The sequence below is a fragment of the Neomonachus schauinslandi genome, chromosome 1, assembly GCF_002201575.2.
Source record: "Neomonachus schauinslandi chromosome 1, ASM220157v2, whole genome shotgun sequence".
NCBI lineage: Eukaryota > Metazoa > Chordata > Mammalia > Carnivora > Phocidae > Neomonachus > Neomonachus schauinslandi.
In genome coordinates, this window is record NC_058403.1 from 198,180,067 (window position 1) to 198,199,232 (window position 19,166).

Consider the following 19,166-nt stretch of genomic DNA (forward strand, 5'->3'; position numbering starts at 1 on the left):
CGCTTATTATTTGGTCCTGCTCCTAACCCAGGAAGTCCAGCTTTGTGTAGGTTTTATTTTGTTCCTGTCTCTGACAAACTGTCCCAAGTAGGTCTGTTTGCTACCAAACAAAAAGGCAAAAAGGAAGTATCTGTAGTCTGTTGCTGGTGTACAGAGAGCACATGGAGACTGGAGGTGGCTCCAGCCATCTTTGTACCGCCCTTAGGTTTTGCTCATCATGATAAAGTCGTGCCACTGCATTTCCTCTTTACATTTAAATTGGAAAACTGATTTCATGAAGTGATTTCTAGATTTAAGCCTTCTGAGTTCTCCCTGTAAAACTGCCATTCCAGACGAACAAGGTGAGCAGTCATGATAGCAGCCGGTTCTTGAGCACTCGCACAGTAGCCTTTGAGTGTGCCCTGGCCTGCGGTATCCATGACGGCACGTGGGGAACCAAGGACAGGGGCCTGGGTCGAGGCTGCTGCTTCCTGAGGTGCTCTTGATTGCGCTGCTTACCCGAGCCAAGAGGACACCTCCGTGGCTGGGGGTCTTCAATGTCGGCACTCCCAAGGGCCTCAGCCCGTTCTTAGAGGAACACAACCTGTCAGTGAGTTGAGTCGAAAGGAAATGACAAAAATCTAGTATGTGAATACAGCCTAAGCTCTGCCCTCCGCTGGACATTTATAGTAAATGAGGCACTTTGGAGTTTTCGTGGATCTGGAAAGAGCTGCCTTCCCTGGGGAAGCCCCTGTGTGAAAAGCAGAAGGAAAAGGACATGTTGGTTTAGATACCTTTATGGTTTCCTTGTGGTTAATAGTATAAGGATTTCTGGAAGTGCCTAAAAAAACCAGAATAGAAATGGATCTGAATTGGTGAGAACTCAGACATGGTAAAAATGATGTTTTAATGATAAAACTAGAATTAGTAAAATGCTGGTAGTTTAAGGAAATTTCAACCAAGGCATTAGTCACTTGGCTTTTAAGCCCCCAAGTTAGACCCACTTACACAATTCTGCCCGTGGGAAACCATGCTCAGGAAAGGATTCCATCCAGTCATCCCTTCCCAGGCTACTCCCTGGACTCCCAGCCCCACACCGAAAAAGGAAAAGCCAAGTTTTTATTATCTGCGGCGCCTTTGGTCCTGCTCGCATCATGTGATAACAAGGCCACTGAGCCACTTTCCGGCTTAGCAGGTTACCCTCACAAAGAGAACAGTGAGGGCCCAGTCTTCAACAAAGAGCGTCTGTCGTGGGTGCCCCCGGAAGCTGCTGCAGCAGGAGCATTCCCTGAGGAGCCTGGGCTTCCCCTCACTTGGCCCTGATTGTGTTATTTCCGTCTCCAGGGCACTCAGCCAGAGGATGTGCTGTGGACGGTTAGAAAAGGGAGTGATGAAATGTGCCCAAGATTGGAAATTCACAAGTTCCCTCTCCTAGTTTCATGTTCTTTTCCCACCTGCCTCTTCCATCCCAAAGAATAAAAATCTTTAAATAATATTCCACCAGGCATGATGGGCATAATGCTTTAGTAAAAGATCTAATAGACCCAAGAGAATATGAGGGATTTTTCCACTAGGCTAAACCTAATTTTAGCAAACCTTTCCATTTTTCAGGCTTCGGATGCCTGCTGTGTGTTGTTTTTTTTTTTTTTTAAGCTTGTATGTAGGTCAAACTCCCACCAGTTTTTGCTTTGATGCTACTGTTTTGAAGCAATGTCTCATCTTTCTCCTTTTCACCTCCCTTTCTACCAGGGTAGGAGATACCTGAACTTCTTTTTTTTTTCCTGGCAAAACATACAAACATACCCTTCATTTTGTTCGGTAAGGCCTGCTCCTGTGGCTGTCTTCATGTTTAGTAAGAGGTCATGGCAATGCCTTCAGACATTGTCATCCTTATAAAAGTGGTGAGACCTTTGTCGGACACCAGAAAAAACACAGGAATGTTTAGGTATCAGAAGACAGAGTTTGCATTACAAAAAATTGATTCTGTCTTCTCCCTAGTCTTCTTAAATTCTGCCCCATTTCAAATTTGATCCTTAGAAATCAGCTTTTCCAAGGAGAGAGTTGCTTCTTCAAGACACAGTGGTGTAGGTGTTAAGGAAAAGAGAATGAGCCTCAACTCAGTCTCTGCTCCTTGGGAACTCATGGGCCAAATTACACAGTCCCTCTGAGACTTCGTTTCCTTATCTCGAAACTGGGCTCTTTTTGTCTTGCAATCTCCCCAACAACCTAGAGGATTCAATAAAATAACTGTCATTGCTGGCAAATGGCAGGCCCTGGCTCAGAAGGGTATCCTTGTCTCCCCGCTATCTGTTCCTAAATCTACACTGTCCTAGATACCCAGCACTGTGAGTCGTATAGTGTGTGACAGCAGTAACCTCCGGGTGGCACAGGGACATCGCCCACTCTTGGTGCTCCTTGCTCTCCTGAGAAGTGTTTGTGCAAAGTCTGATAAGCAGAAGTAATCTGTTTTTTCTCTAGCTCTTCTTTTTTGCTGCCACCTCTCCAAAGGAGTCACTGTTCTCTCCTTCACACCTATGTCCCAGTGGCTTTATTGCCCTGTTAGGACAGGAAGGTGAGAGAACTTTGGTTTTCAGAAGACTTCGGGATTTGTAGCAAGAAAAAGAAGTTTCTTGCAACTGTTGGGCTTATGGCCTTGGAAAACCCTAAAGCTGCCCTGTCACAGCATGTTGCCATAAAAATATAGGGAAATAGGTAAACAGGCCACTGCTGCTGAGCAGGTAGCTTTGGAAATGGCACCACTGGGCCCTGCCAGCAAGAGCCTTCAGGCTTAGCCCCAGTGCCTGTTGGACAGGCGTCACCTCACGGGTCTGTGTCAATCTGCAGCTGATTCTCCTCTTTGCCAGATTATTTTGTGAATAGCTCCTTTCCCTGCTGGAACGCTCACACTGAGCTGCTGGTTGGAGAACTGTCTCTCTGGAGCCGGGTATGGGTCAAAGAAGTGACCCATCGGTTTAGTGGCAGCACAGATGGCATCGCCAAGTCTGTGGACCCCCTCCTCCAGACCCTCATCCACGGGGGGCACGAGCACCATCTCTGGGGCCATGGTACCCAGGTCCCATATGGGCTCCCCTGTTTACACTTCATGACCTCGGCAAGTTACTCTGCTTTTATGTCTTCTCCTTTCACCAACTTGGTGACTTAAAACAACAGACATGTTCTCTCAGTCTGGGAGCTAGAAGTTCATTATCTAGCCAGACCTCCTCTCTCCCAGGGTTCTAGGGAACAGCCTGTTCCTTGTCTCTTTCAGCTTCTGGTGGCTGGCGGCAGCTATGTGTCTCTTATAAGGACACTTGTCATTGGATTTAGGGCCCACCAAGATAATCCAGGATGATCGCCTCAACTCAAGATCCTTAACTTAATCACATCTACAAAAACCCTTTTTCTGAATATGGTTGCATTTATAGGTTCCGAGTATTAGAACATGTACCACATATCTGTTGGAGGGGGTGGGCAGGTCACCATCCAACCCACTGCAGGGTGCCGTATGTTTGATAAATTGAAAAATGACTTACTGCAGGGGCGCCTGGGTGGCTCAGTTGGTTGTGTCTGGCTCTTAGTTTTGGCTCAGGTCATGGGATCAAGCCCCGCATGGGACACTGCACTCTGGGCAATCTGCCTGAGGATTCTCTCCCTCTGTCCCTCCTTCTCTACTGTGTGTGCATTCTCTCTCTCTCTCTTACAGATCTTGTTAAAAAAAATGACTGCAGGAAGCAGAGAAGAACTAAAGTGGCTAGAACTAAAGTATACACCTTAGTTTTTTTTTTTAAGATTTATTTATTTATTTGACAGAGCACAAGCAGGGGGAGGGACAGAGGAAGAGGGAAAGAGAGAGTCTTAAGCAGACTCTGCGCTGAGCATGGAGCCCAATGTGGCGCTCGATCTCATGACCCTCAGATCACCACTTGAGCTGAAACTGAGAGTTGGACGCTTAGCAGACTTAACCACCCTGGTGCCCCAATTTTTTTTTTTTTTAATGCTGGCTATTAAATCCTTTCTCATGAACTGTTTCATTTGAGCACAGAATAGTGTGGTAGAAAGAGAATTGGATTTAGAGTTAGAAGACTTGGATCTGATATCTCTTAACAAATTCTGTGACTGTCACAAGTCCCTTAACTTTTCTGAGCTTCTTTTTTCTCTCTATACAATGAAAATATTTGCTCTCACAGCATGTTGGAGGGGCCAGTGACATAATAAGGCACTATAACAAATAAACTGTTTCCCCGATCAGACAGAAGCTATAGGGTGAGAGTGGGGCAGATACCTAGTTTCACTCTGTATAATCTCAGGAAACCCAGGCTCTGGGCATCCTCAGTGACTGCAAGAACACTCGGTCTTGGTGCGGGTGACGTGGAAGTAAGATCGTGCTGTTTAGTTTTCCAGTCTGATTAGTTCATACTTTCCCTGTTGAGGATGGTACTGGGTGGCTGCTGACAGGGATGCCCACTGGTGAGCCAGGAGTTGGGGCAACCCGCACCTTGCTCTTCATATCAAAGCATAAACGTCTGTCTTGCTGCTAAAAATGAGCAGCAGTTGGGACTGCACAGCTGTGTGTCATACCCCTTCTGTGAGCGCTCACTTGCTGTGCCCTTCCTTCTTCCTTCTTCCATCCTTACCGGTACTCACTATGGCCTTTTTTTGTAAAAGCGTGCCTTACCGCTCTCTTCAGTTTTCTGGAGGGAAATCTGAAAAGGGCTGGCAAAATATTCTTCCACACTTGGTCAAGGCCTCTTGTCCAGACTGAACTTGGAAGGAGGAGGCAGCTTGCACCCACTGAGAGACAGGGGCTGTATGGGCTGGTCTAGTGCATGGTTTCCATTGGCCACGGGTCCATGAAAAGTTCTTTGATCTCCAGGTTGGGAAATGAGCGGTCCAGGCTTAAAAGTGGGCCTCATGTCTCCAAAAACAAAAGTATCTGCCGTCTCCCTGTCACACCACCAGAGAATACCTTTAGAGAATCACTCTTAGAGACTTACGGACTCGGGAGCCTCTTGAACAGCGGCAGGGGACTAGTTCCATGGACCGCTGCCCATGTGAGCCTTTGAGAGTTCCATACCCCCTGCATCCCACCTCACCATGCTCCTGTCACTACAGGGTGGCCTGTCCCGCGTCTCCCGTTCCCAAAGCAGGAGTCCTTGCCCATCCTCCCCACTTCATCCCCGCTGTGCTTTGCACGTCGAATTCTCTCTCCTTCCCGCTGCACACTTGCCCTCTGCCTTGCTCTCTCACCCATTCCCAGGCCACCTGTGGGGTGCTGCCCCTCACCCCTCAGCTCCTACCATTGTCTGCTCAGCCTGCCCTCACCCAGTCCCTGCTTCTCTCCATCACACAGGCCATCAGTCCTGCATTCCTCCCTTCAAAATCTTTCACCCAAGTCCCAACCCCATTCTGCGTGTAAGGCTCATCCAGCCCCTTTGCTGTGAGTCTTTTCAGAGAGACCGTGGGTCACGTGGCTATTACTTGAGCACATTTTTTTTTTTTTTAACCTTTTTGAGCCTGTTGTTCCTCAGGAAATGCAGGCAACAACTAATAAGGTGATACAGGTACCTCAGGGAGTAGCGAGTATGAAGATGCTACCTATAAGTGGTAGCTCCTAGGAATAACGGGGATGACACTTGTATTATTTTCTGATTGCTTAACTCTGGCTGGGCCTTGTGCGTAGGATAGTCTGCTCTTGTCCTATCTCCAACCCGCTCCTTCACTCCTTTGCACATCATCCAAAATCCCAAGTCATTCACAAGTTTGTCTCAGTTGACTGGAAGGTTTCAGGGTTTTTGGCCTGCTCCTTCTGCGGGCTTCCCTGGATGTGCGGCCACGCTGTATGTGTGTGGGCTGTAGGACATACAACATATTGCATAGTAGCTCCTGGAATCTCCATGTCACTCCCTAGATGGATGGGCTCTCCATCGCTGCCTGCATGTGCCCCAACACTGTGGCACTTGGCCCAGCAGCTTGGCTTCGATGCTCAGTTGGTGTGAGGGGGTGGCAGTGTCCGCCCCACAGTGAGTCCAGTTCCTGCCCTTTTGTGAAGCAGTTTGACCAAGCTGTCCCCCAGTGGACGCACCTTGGGGGCTCCTGTGCTGGACTCTTGCCTTTTTGCATTATAGGGTACAGAAAGGTGGGCCTGAGAGCCCCCGACTTGTTGTCCTTTTTATTCTGAGGCATAATGGTGATATATTTTGCTTTCTAAAAATTGTCCCCCAAAGTCAGTAGACCACCTCTTTCTCTGACTCTTGAACTTCTGGAGTGCTCTTCACTGACACCCCAGTAGTGAGGGGCTCCTGTCCCTGGGTCCTGGGTCAGGGAACAGACACTGGAGATAGGTGGTGTGAGGCTTGGAGCTTCGTGTGTCATTTCTTTTTTTTTTTTTTTTAAGATTTTATTTATTTATTTGACAGAGACACAGCGAGAGAGGGAACACAAGCGAGGAGTGGGAGAGGGAGAAGCAGGCTTCCTGCGGAGCAGGGAGCCCAATGCGGGGCTCGATCCCAGGACCCTGGGATCATGACCTGAGCCGAAGGCAGACACTTAATGACTGAGCCACCCAGGCGCCCCTCGTGTGGCTTTCTTAAGATGGACCTTTTTCTAAACAGTGACCAAGAACTCCCCTTAGGTTATCTCCAGTACTGCTCTCTACGTTGTAATTGATTGGTAGCTATCAGTCCCATCTCCCAAATTTACAAGACTGGACCTCAAGCATTCTTACTTCCAGCTTTCTCAGAACTGTCTAGAAACCTGTATTTAGTTTCATACAACTGACCTTACAGAGATACCAAAGTCCCTAGATTTAAAAACAAAATACCATAGATTCTCTTTCCTTATTCTATAGGGAGTATAATTTGCCGAGAGAGAGAAGCGTGCGCTTCAACCCTAGTGTGTGCCCATTAAACTATTCTCCTTTGTTTGTAGCTCTTTAAAACCAAGCCCAGCAGCCAAACCACTGAGTTTAAGAACTAATAAATATTCATCATATCTAAAGCAAGATTGGCAAACTACAACCTGTGGGCCAACTCTGGCCCATCTCCTGGTTTTGTATGGACTGCAGGCTAAGAATGGTTTTCACAGTTTAAATGGTTGGGGGAAACTCAAGAATGTTTATATTTCATGAAGATTATGTGAAATTCACATTTCAGAGTCCATAAATAAAGATATATTGGGACACAGTCTCACATATTTGTTATCTGTGACACCTGTGTGTCATCTGTGACTGCCTTCATGCTACAATGACAAAGTTGAATAGCTGTGACAGAGACCATATGGTCTGAAGGTCCAAATATTTACTGTCTGGCTCTACAGAAAAAGTTTGCTGAAAGTCCTGAAGGCTCAGTGTGAAACTGCAGACAGGAGGTATTTTACTGTTCTTGTGTCTGGTGTCTCCTCTCGTTAATTTCAAACCAGTAGGAAGAGACGAAGGGGTCATCTGTTTTTCTCGCAAGCCCCCCGCCTCCCCACCACAGTGTTTCATGGTGGGGGCTAGAAGGAGATACGTTTTTGTGAACAGGACTTGGAACTTCTGATCAGAATCTCTTTTTGATGTTGATTTCACAGTTGTGACCAATATCCTTTCACACATACCCTCCCACGAAGCCCCTGTGTGAAGCTCAGTCTTGACTGAGTTGAAATCCTTGGACTGTGCACTAACTTGCTGTAAAAGTCCGCTCCATCCCATGTGGCCTGTGCTTGGTATTTTGTCCTCAGGAAGATGTGTGACAAGGCACTGTCCACCCAGACTAACCAAAACAAATGTTTTCTTCTAGGGTGCTTTTCTTGTAATTGCTTCTTACAGCTACCTGCCTGTACCAGAGTTTGGGGTAGTCATTCGCTCCATAGATTGCCCCATTATCCTTCCTCCTCCCAAAAAATGAAAATCTGGACATAGAGATTATTACAGATTATTGCTCTGTTGGTATTTCAGATCCTTCGGAGGGTTAGGTATTTGTATTTAGCAGCCCTGGGCATTGACTTGATCCCTTTCTCCCTAGTACACTTACCTTAATACTTTAAATCTCCTTCCACAGGTCAGATACCAGGTCCAGGTTCCATGATCCCTGGGCAGCCCATGCCAGGCCGCATGATTCCCACCGTTGCAGCCAACATCCACCCCCCCGGGAGTGGCCCAGCCCCTCCTGGTATGCCTCCAATGCCAGGAAACATCTTAGGACCCCGGGTACCCCTCACGGCACCTAATGGCATGTGTAAGTAGCGTGATGGGGGGAAGCATCACCGTAGGGTCTCTCTGGGCGGGCGGGAGACAAGGGACGAAGGCTTTATTCTCTAGGTGATCTGTAGTTTGGCAGGTCCATGGACAGTGCAGCCGGTGGCAGTGGGTTCCAGAAGATCGGTTTGTGGTCAGTGCTCTTCAGCACCCCTGATGAGCAGGTGCACAGGTGGTGAGTGCAGATGCTTACAGTTGTTTGGCCGTGTGTGCCATAGCCTTTGTGGCATGCACTCGCGCCCCTGAGGTCTGTGGGGAGGCCAGGAAGACATTCCTCACCCACTCCTCTTTAAGCCTTAGGTCTAGCTTGAATCTCGTTAGACATACCGAATTGCTGGTGGTTTTCCTACAGGAGCCTTTTATGGACACCGGGTTCAAAATGGGAGGGTGTGAAGAAAGAAATAAGAACCGGTTTAAGGCAGAAATCACAAGTCTCTCGTAACTACTCTGGGATCTTGGTAGTAGCGGCTTAGACTCGGGAAGGCGTATTGAGGGGCTATGTTGAGAGGGAATGGGAGGTCCTAGCAGGCTCTGTGGAGAAGGCACGGCTGCTGCTGAGCAGTGTCCGTGTGACATACGTATGAAGCCCAGGGCTTTTCTCCAGTACACCGTGGTCTCCCCCAGTCCTAGCCTCCAGAGCGTTGCTTCAGAAGCTCTGCCCTGCCCTTTACTCCTGTCGATCTTCTCGGAACGATCCCAAAATGCAGCCAGTAGTGGCCAGGTACCCCAGCCACATCTGTGATCTTGGTTCATTTACAAGTTCATGTATGTGCCAAGGAGTTAGCTCCTGTTCACAGTACAGAGCTAGGACTCCAGAAGTCCTGGTCTCCAGGAGCTTTAGTTGGGAAAACAAGAAATGAACAAGTAGATAGTAGTATATAGGATTTACAAGTTATCTGAGATTCTGAAGTGCTTTGAGTGCACTGTAGCACTCGGGGAGACCTCCCAGCGCCAGGAGGCAGGCTGCACAAAGGCAGGTCTCATTTCTCTCTGGGCCCCTAGGGGCTAGGACAGAGTAGGTGCACGGAAGAAAGACAGCAATATAGCTGGGTGTATAGGATCGTGACAGTAGAAAAACATCTCCCTTGAGGCCTTGGTCAACGATTGTAGTGTAGCGGATACTTCTCTTCCTTGGCAGGACACACTTGAGCTCACTGCCTCACAGGCATGTACGGATGTGCCAGTCTGCCAAGACGGCTGACCAATTTGCCATCTTAGTTGCAGAGATAATATCCTTGGTCTTTACCACCGTCCAGGATTTCATCCTGAAGGGCCCTGAGGGGAGCACCTTGAGAATGTGGAGGGTTTCAGGTGCCCCCCCCCCCCCGCTTCCTGCCACAAATGAGTGTTTCCAGGATTCTGAGCCACTCACGTGGCTCTAGGTCCCAGGCAGGCCTCATTGGGTGAGGTGGTTCCCCTCTTCAGGTCTTAGTTTCCTCCACTGGAAAGATGACCCAAGGGATTAGATCAGTGGCCTTCAGAATGCTTTGAAGAGCTCTGTCGGTTTGGTGGGAATCTCTTGGGGGGAAGGTTGGGTGAACTGACTGGTAAGCAAGGCTGTACTTGAATTCTTTGTTTTCATATGTTACCGTTTCTGACAAAATCAAGAGGTTTAAAAAACCCTGGATTAAATCATCTCTAGGGTTCCTTTGTACGCTAAGCAGCTAAAGTTGAAATAGGAAAGAGCCCCAGACACTCATACTAATTGTTCCTTCAGGACCTGACCTAGTTTTGGCCAAAAATCCAAGGACTGCAGTTCAGGAGCTGTGGGGCCTCCCAGGACTGTCCAGCTTGTCAGCAGCTGCCTCGAGTGAAGCTCTCTGGCCCTGGTGGAGACACTTAATCAGCAAGAAGTTATTGATAATCTGTTTTGTGCCCACCTAGGCCAGGCACTGAGAAAGAAAAGAAGACACAGAACTTGCCCAGGAAGGAGCTTTATCATTTAACTGAAGAAATAAAATTAGCAGAGAGAACCATTAAAATGCAATAAAATCAAACTATAATTAAGTTCTGCAAAGGTCTGGAGTGATTCTTGGAAGGGCTGGGCCGCGGAGGAGGTTGGGACAGATTCAGACACCTCACCAGGCGAGCCGCGCGACCCGGGGCTTCAGGGGGACCTGACCCGCACGGCCCGCGGTGGCAGCAGCGCCTCGAAGGCTGCGTGGATTGCCTGCCGTAAAGAAAATTACTTCCTCGGCCCTTTTTCTCTGACTGGGCTCTTTCCCAAGCCCTTGTGTTTCCAGCAATGACGAGTCCCTCTTGGCTGTGTTTGCAGATGCCCCTCCACCGCCGCCGCCGCCGCCGCCGCCGCCGCCGCCCGCTGATGGAGTCCCTCCGCCTCCCGCTCCAGGCCCGCCCGCCTCGGCCGCCCCTTAGCCCGGAGGATGCAGGCAGCGTCCACGCCCAGCGCCGGCAGCTGCAGGGGGATGACGAGACTTGTGCTCCGCGGCTTTCTCGGGTTTCTTTTAGGATTTTTCTTCTCGCAGCCCCAAGCACGCATCCCGTATTTCCCCGTCCCTCTTGCCAGCCCTCGCCATGCTCTGACGCGTGCTGTGTCAGGTCCTCCGCCGGCACCGGGGGGGGGGGGGGGGGGGGGGGGGGGCGGTAGCCTGCGTCCCCCTGTCCTGGTGTGGGGTATACTGACCGTTTCTCCGCAGGTCCTGTCAGCACGAGAAGTTCATGTCTATTGTTTTGGTGCTCTCCCCGCAGTGTTTGGCTTTGTCTGATGCTTATGTGGCTCATGCTTTATAATCATTTTTTTTTTTTTCTTTTGTCATTGTTGCTTTAAACGAGAGCATCCTAAGTTCATAGGAACCAAAAAAAATGGTGATGGGCAGAGGAAATAGCCAGAAGGGACAAACCTAAAGGCATTATAAGTGACCTTATTTCTGCTAATCTGAGCGAAGATTGGTGCTGATGGTGAAGTTTCATGAGACTTTTGCCCCACATAGACGCACCAAAATTCAAAGAGATGGGGACAGGGCGGGACCCCACTGATTTTATTCCTGGTGAGGAATGGGAGGACCCCCGCCCCCGTGGCCCCTTTAGTACCTGGTAGGGGAGCACAGAAGCGTTAGAGCAGACCTCCTCCTCCGCCGGGCCCACTGGTTCTGGCTTATTGTACAGGTGATTTGTTGGGTTAGGGGTGGGATCTGGGGAGGCGTTTCTTCATTCCCTAGACTAGCCAGGAACATTTGAGAGTCTAGGGACATGACTACCCACTGAGTCTAGTCCACTAGTCACTGCTTTGTACTCATTCTTTTTTTTCCTCCCCCTCTTTAAAAAAAACCTTTAAAAAGGACAAAAAAAGTAAGTAGATAGTGCTAAACATTTTAGCTCATGGAACTTGGTTTAGGATGGCTGGGGGTTCAAGTCCCCGAACTACCTCTTGCAGTCCAGGGTGAGTGGGGTTTAGTGAAGCGGTACTTTAGGTTTGGGACGGGATTGGAGAAGTGGGGCAGAATCAAGGGCCTCTCGTCCCTTCTCCCTTCCCTTTCTGACATCTCACATTCCATCTGTCGCAGGGTTGTCAGGGAGATGCTGGGGGGTTCCAAGGCACTCAGTTGGCAATCAGAGCGTCATGCTTTGAGGGTTGGGGTACTCGGACTGAGAGATCGGAATGCCATTCCAGAGGAGGAGCCACAAACATGCCTTAACTCGAGCCCATTTCTACCCCTGCTGATGAATTACTTGAGAGTTTTGGTTCTCTCTTCCTGTCCTTCTTCCCTCCCCTCTATCCTTGCATGGATGGGGGAAGGGTGTGTTTGGTGGATCTTGATTTCCAAAGCACCTGGCCTCTTCATGTCACATTCTCAAGTGGCAGTTTTATTATTTAGAATGCAAAGTGGAACACCTTTTGGATATCTTTTTCTATATATTCTGTAAAGCTTTACATACGAGAGGGTGTAGGGAGGTGTTTGTAAAACACCTCAGAACTTTCTTCCTTAGTATCAGAAAGCAAAAAAATAAATAAAACCACAATTAAGATTTGCCTTTCAAACCCTCAGGTGTTGCCTCTAACCAGGTGGCCCTGGTCACCATCCGAGTACTGGAACCAAGGAGACCTTGTTCTTTTGTGTGTGTGTGTTCTGGACTCTTGGAGTGGAAATGAGCTTGTTCCTGCTGGAGTTGAGTTCCAATGCATTCGCCTCCAGAAAGATCCCAGTGCCTTTTGACAATGGTCAGGGTGTTCCCTAATTCCCGCCAGTCTTTCCCAAAGGAAACTCATTCCAAATACTTACCTTTTCCACTGGGGTCTTAGAAGGAAAATGGAATTCTGGTTCATACTGTGGTCCCTTGTAACCTCAGGTCTTTATTGTGATCACTTTCAAATTTAAAAGATCCAGGTGGAAATATTTTTACTATGCTGATAACAATTCTACAGAATACCTGAATTCTTAACACTGTTATGTTTCAATATAAGTGGTGACTTTTTCTTTTCATGTCTTTGATCTGGTTTCGTTCCTGTAATAAAGCCACCCAATTTGAGGGGGTGGGGGTGGGAATAATACGTGGTTTTTGTACAAACGTGTTTCTCAGTGTGTTATTTTGGAAAAATGAAGGGAGGGGAGTTTGGGGGAGATTAGAGGAAATTGATCAAGAAGACCTAATCTCCCTCTTTTTTAGTGAATAAATAGAACATTTCTGGATTCTAGTCCCATTCTCTGCATTCACACACCAATCTCTTCATGTGTCCTATGAGGAGCCTAAATATTCAGCCCCACCTGGTCCTGGTCCGCAATGAGTTCAGCAATTCGGGGCTTTCTGACCGACCACCTTGATGATGCTCAAGGAACATACAGTTAAATGTGCCTTGCCCACTCTTTTCCATGGTCAAAGTGAAGAAAGAGGTGTGGCCAACATCCTGGCACCTCCAAGAGAATGAATAGTTTTGTTTGGCAAGCTAGAGCATGTCTTGTCAGGATGCAGTTTAGATGGCCCCAAGTTGGAGGCAGGCCTTGAGGGCAGTTGGTTCCATGAACCTTGATGTACTTCTAAGGACAGCCTTTGAGCATCCACAGGCACAAAGCCTGTGCAGAAAACAGGAAGAAGCCATTGCCTTCGAGAGGCACATGAACCCAGTGAAGCAAAACCGGTGGATTCTGTGCAGAGTTGTGACCGCTTGACTCCTCGCAGAGGTGTGCTGGCCATGTTGTGTTCTGCTGCCCAACCTGTTCCAATTTACCTGTAGCACACGGTGCTAGGAGCAGCAGGGTCTCCCAGAGTTCCTGTACTTCCCCAGGGTGATGAAGGAGGTTAATCCTTGACCCAAACTAAAGACTGGTCTATAAACTTGAGTGTGAGTTCTTTTTAAAGTATAACAGGACATGTATAATCAACCAGTCTTTCACAGGTTCCTCAGATCCTTACTGTGGAGTGGTTCCCCCAAATGTAGTTAAGGACAGTAGTTTGCCAACCTCAGGACAGATCAGGATCACCCATAGGATTGTTCACAGACAAGCTGCTCAGCCCCACCCTCAGAACTGATTGAGCAGGTCTGGAGTGAGTTCTGAAATACTGTGTTGTTTAGAGGGGGACAGAGGGAGAAGGAGAGAGAGAATCTTAAGTAGGCTCCATGCTGAGGCTCAGTCTCACCACCCTGAGATCATGACCTGAGCTGAAATCAAGAGTCGGATGCTTAACCAACTGAGCCACCCAGGCGCCCCTGAAATACTGTGTTTTTAACATTTCCAGGGGGTCCTGATGCACCTGGGCAAGGGACTACCCTTTGAGAACCACTAGTTAGGAAGGTTGTGTGGTACAGCAAGATCTCTGCGGTTCCTGACAGTTCTTTTTTTTTTTTTTTTTTTTAATTTGACGGAGACACAGCGACAGAGGGAACACAAGCAGGGGGAGTGGGAGAGGAAAAAGCAGGCTTCCCACCGAGCAGGGAGCCCGATGCGGGGCTCGATCCCAGGACCCTGGGATCATGACCTGAGCTGAAGGCAGACGCTTAACAACTGAGCCACCCAGGCGCCCCGCTGACAGTTCATTCTTTGAGTTCCATTCGTCCAGTAAACATTTGAGGGCCTCTTAGGTGCCAGGCATTTGACCTTGCATGCAGTGAAGTCATAATTATGAATAAGGTAGGCAAGGCCCCTGCACTCCAGGCCACTTACATTCTTGTGGGGTGGGGGATACAAGACAATAAATAGTAAGAAATAGGATTATTTTGGGGGCGCCTGGGTGGCTCAGTCGTTAAGCGCCTGCCTTCGGCTTGGGTAATGATCCTGGGGTCGAACCCCGCATTGGGCTCCCTGCTCAGCGGGGAGCCTGCTTCTCCCTCTCCCACTCCCCCTGCTTGTGTTCCCTCTCTCGCTGTGTCTCTCTCTGTCAAATAAATAAATAAAATCTTAAAAAAAAAAATAGGATTATTTTAGATAGTGCCAAGTGGTCGTGAAGAAAAACCGTGTAATCAAAGAGCTTTCTGGGGGATAATGTAAATAGTCTGTGAATTGGATGTGTTTACATGATTTCTGTCCTGGGTGTGGTAACCTGAGGGTTCACCTTCATTCCAGGAAGACCTCATCTGAATAATCAGAGCACCCCTTTGGATACACAGTGCCTGCCCTGAGATTTCCTTCTGCAAACCTCTCTGCCTGTGACCTTTAGTTAACCCTGCTTTCTCTTCTCCGGCTCCTAGAGCATAGCTGCACTTCACTTGGTCCTGTTGAAGGAGGACTTACTGGGAACAAGGTGAAAGCATCTTGCTCCCCTGTGAACGGATGGTCTCCATCTAAGGAAATCACCTTGCAGAATAGGATGGAAGCCCAGGACCCTCAGTGTTGGATCTCCTTGTGAACAGCTCCCCTGGACTTCATTTCCTGGTGGCTTGTTTTTAGGCCTGCCACCTCTCTTTACTAGGAAGCACCTTTGACCCTGAATTTGAAACCGAACTGAGACAGTAGTGACCAAAAGGAGTCCTATGAATAGGCTTAACCAGAGGTTCCGAAACAAATTAGAGCTAGCTCTCTCTCCCCGAGACCCCCCAGCCCTTTCCAACCCATGGGACCCCAAGAGGAGAGAGACTTGTCTGATCCCCTCTTCCTGCTCCTGGCCTGCCTTGGAGAACTGGGGCCAGGTCTATTCCCTCCTGTCCCCAGAGGCCTTTCTAGGCCCTTCCAAGCCCTCGGAGAGCATTCAGGTGACTGCCGGCAGCCACCTTACCACTGCGGACCCTTAGGGTCTGCAAAATAGCCATGCCTTCATACAGTACCATGACCAACACCTTCAAACGACTTAGACCGGAAAGAAAATGCCTCCCACTCTCTCCTGTGGCAACCTACCACCTCAGGTGCCCTCACAACCAGATGGTCCCAGAGGGAGTTACGAAGCAGCGGTGCCATTGGAAGGTAATAGCTCCTTTGCACGGGCTGATTTCCGTGGCTGGTTTGGCCCTGACACTTAACGGATTTCCCATAGTCAACCCAATGGAGTGGCATTCCTTGTTCCAGTCTGCTTATTGTGTAGTACCTATGGGTTTCCTGAGAACCACCTGGAGAGGTCACCTGCTGAGACAGCAGGACTCTTCCTGCAAACAAGCCTAGTTGATCCATGTCTGAGGCCGTGTTGGCTTGTGCTGTGTGGCTTTCTCCCAACTGTCTTGGCTTTGGGGAAATGAAATTCAGGGTTTTTTCCCATCTTGCTGCAGACCCACTGCCACGACAAGATGACCACCTCCAGGTTGTGACATGCTTTTCTAGGAGGAGTACTTGTGCGATTGAGAGTCCAGAGTTCTTGCAGCGAGGAGGTGCTTGTCAGCGCACATAACTCGGGCCCCTCACTCTTGGCTCTTCCCTTCTTCCTGGTAATGGTGCAAGAAGGTCCACTAGCAGCAGCCCATCACCAAAAATGGTCAGAGCTGACTGCCCCATAGTCCAGATCTCTCCTGGCAGGGCAGAGGCCGTGCTAGATGGCCCTTTCTGATTCTGACCTAGGATATGAGTCTGGATCATTGCCATGTTGTACCCTGTTAAGAAAACATAGCATTGACCCTTAAATGCCCGGGTGTGGGGGTTGGGGAGAGAGGCAGGGCTTCCGTTCTGCCAAGTGAGGCCTGACCTCTGCATCCTGATTCCTCTTTTGAAATTAAGAAGCAAGAATGAAAACGTTTGAAATTAAGATCTCGGCTCAAGTCCTGGCCCTACCACGTCATGAGCATGATCTCAGTGTCAGTTTGCAAATGTGCAAAATGGTTAAGATATTTGTAGCATGATAGAAACAGGACAAATTCGAGTACTAGGAAAACTAGAAACTCACAAAAATGTTAGTAGTTACTACTGAGGACTTAAAGCCAGGAACCATGCTGCTTCCTGTCCAGACTGAAGTATGCCCCCAGCCATGGCAACTGGAGCAGCTCCTGTCCTGGACAGCAGCCCCTAGTTAAGCTAGAGGCTTTCTATGCACAAGGAGGCAGGCTGGAGCCATGGCAATGGGCCTTGTGCCTGCCTTGGTACCAGAGGCAGGTTGCCAAACCCAATAGGAACCTCAGAGGCATGTGGAAACCATTGCCTCACAAAAGCATCCCTGATGCCCAAATGCACAAGACTTGAATGTGGGGACATGGGTGTAGGCTCTAGATAGAGGTTAATTTCCCTTTCTTTCACTCTGCAGTTCCTATATCTTTGATCTCTTCTTTGGCCCACCCTAACCCCTGGGCCCAGAAAAAGTACTGCAGTCACTGGACGCTATGGTTACCACTGTCTCATAAAGGAAATGGGTTACTAACTCCCAAGGTCACGCAGATCTGATGCCGAATCCTGCTTTTCCTGTCACCCTCCATTGCCTGATGAGTTTCTCCCATTCATCTCGTGGAGGTGGCTCCAAACCAGCTGTGCTGTGCTCAGTTTGGAGGTCTAGGGAGGATCAGAATAAAAGTGAATGGCAACCATTGGCTTAAAATCCCAAAATGAAGAAAGTGGTTAAAAGAATTTGTCTCCAAGGTAGGGAAGAAGGTCATTGAGGAAGGCGATGTTTCATATTTTATTTTATACCATATGCTTGTTATAATTCAAAAATTGAATTGAAGCCAGCCTGGCTGGCTCAGTGGGTGGAGCATGTGACTCGATCTCAGGGTGGTGACTTCAGACCCCACCTTGGGTGTGAATCCTACTTAAATTTTTTTTAATTGAATTTAAAAGAATATATTTAAATACTTAATAAAACATTAAAATGAGAAACAAACTGGAGTTGCTGGAGTTTTAACAAAGAAGTGGGAGAAGGGTCCCATTCAGACCTTTCTAGTGAAAAACACAGGGTGGTCATCATGCCCCAGACGTCAGGGCCCCATTGGTGAGGCCTCATCCCCAAACAGACCAGCCTGGGGAAGGAGGAGATAGGCAGGTCCACCAAGATCCTCCGCTCTCACAACCACCACCAGAAGCAAAGGAACACAGACTTGTACATAGGCCAAAAAAGAAAATATAGAGATAAGCCACAGACAAGGGAAGCAGAGATGGGGTTGGAAGGGTGCGTTAGTGCCTCAGTGGTCAACCAGCAAGTGCAAAGCCCAGCCTGGCCCTCTGCTCAGAGAAGGCTGTAGTCCAAACTGGTATTTACTGTTCCCCAGAGGCAGCGGGAAGCCATGGAAAGAGCCTCACGAAGTCAGCCCCTTTGCAGGAAGCTCCAGACCCCCCGGCTCTGGGGTGGGAGTACCTGGTTGCCCTTCATGCGTGTTTGCTTCTCCCGGCCTTCGGGAGCCTCCCAGCGCCTGGTCCTGTGCACTCATCATGCCCTGCAGTCCAGTGGGGAATTACTGTAGACTGACGATTCCAGGAGCAGGCTGGGAAGGCTTCGCAGAGGGCAAAGGTGACAGGAACTGAGCTTTCTGGCCCGTTTGCCAGGCAGACTTGGAAGGAAGGGAACACCAGCCTGCCTAAGAGGTTGCTGCTGCAGTAGTATGGTGAGAAGAACACACTTTGAACCAAGGGAACCCCATCCAGAGACACACACTAGGACATGAAGGCATAGATTCTCCAACTTGGTTACCTATGTGGCTCCCTAGGGACAGAAATGGGAATGTCTCAAATACCATGGGTGTCACGTCGAAGGTGGTGACCCCGAATGTCATTTGGGTCAATAACACATCAGGAGGTGGATGGTTGCTTTGGGCGATAGGCTAGGTGAGTAGGCCACAACTCCCCACCAAGCAGGGCTCTGGGGGTGAGGGGTCCCTGGCTTGAACACTAAGCTTTGGTCAGCCCGCAGACTACTCTAACGCCGGTCCTAGAGCCCGCGCGTCCCTAGGCTGCGAGCTTGTATGCTTGGGTCTGCCCAGGACCCTGAGTTTTGGTGGCCTGGGACACATGGGTGGGGGGGAGTGATGTATCCTGGGAGGAAGGGGCCAGGATTAAAGGCCGCTGCCCAGGCTGCCCCCGAGGAGGCGAGAAGGAAGGCGGGGTAGCCCCAGCCTCAGGAAAGTCTTGCCCCCTGCCCCTGGGATGCGCTGCGGAAGGCCTGGCTGTGCGAGGTCTGGGCTTTGGCTGTGGACGGATTAGGTCTGATCCGATTAGAGCCTGAGCTCTGGGCTTCGCCCCCTTGCCTGGCGCTGCCAGCGCCCGCCCCGCCCCCGTGGGCACCCGCAGACCTCCCTGAGACCCTTCCCCGCCCGGAACACGGCATTGGCGCAGAAATCCGAGAGGCTCCGTGCGCCCCGGACTCGGCTCATTTCCACAGCGCGAGCTTGGGCTTCCGCCCCCTGCGGCCCTTCCGAGCCCCGCCCCGAACTTGCGGGTGTCTAGGCCCCCGCCTCCGTGCTCGCCGCGTGGCGGGTGGGTTCCTCGCAGGTGGGGGGGCCCGTGCCAGCCCTCCACGGGGAGGGCGGGCCCCGTCCCGCAGGTCTCCCGCCCATGCACCTGTCGGCTAACGCCACGCGCGGCGCTGTGCTCCGCATCCACCCGCGCTACTCCAAGTCCGTTTGTCTCGGCGTCCCGAGCCGGGGGTCGGTCTGTCCCCG

General features: G+C 49.7%; 1 protein-coding gene across 5 annotated transcripts in view; it reads left to right on the top strand.

The window, feature by feature from the left end:
• SMARCC1 (SWI/SNF related, matrix associated, actin dependent regulator of chromatin subfamily c member 1) overlaps positions 1–10,787 on the top strand; it is a 173,929-nt gene extending 163,142 nt beyond the window's left edge. For 3 of the 5 annotated variants that reach the window (XM_021686949.1, XM_021686950.1, XM_021686951.1), the window contains exons 27-28: positions 8,016–8,192; positions 10,488–10,787. In XM_021686949.1, coding sequence (XP_021542624.1) covers positions 8,016–8,192; positions 10,488–10,588 — 278 coding nt within the window. In that variant the 3' untranslated portion in view covers positions 10,589–10,787. Of the gene's footprint in view, positions 1–8,015; positions 8,193–9,929; positions 10,205–10,487 lie in introns of those variants that run through there. The other 2 variants (XM_021686952.1, XM_021686953.1) reach the window with 1 other exon arrangement.
• The last annotated feature ends 8,379 nt before the right edge of the window (positions 10,788–19,166 follow it).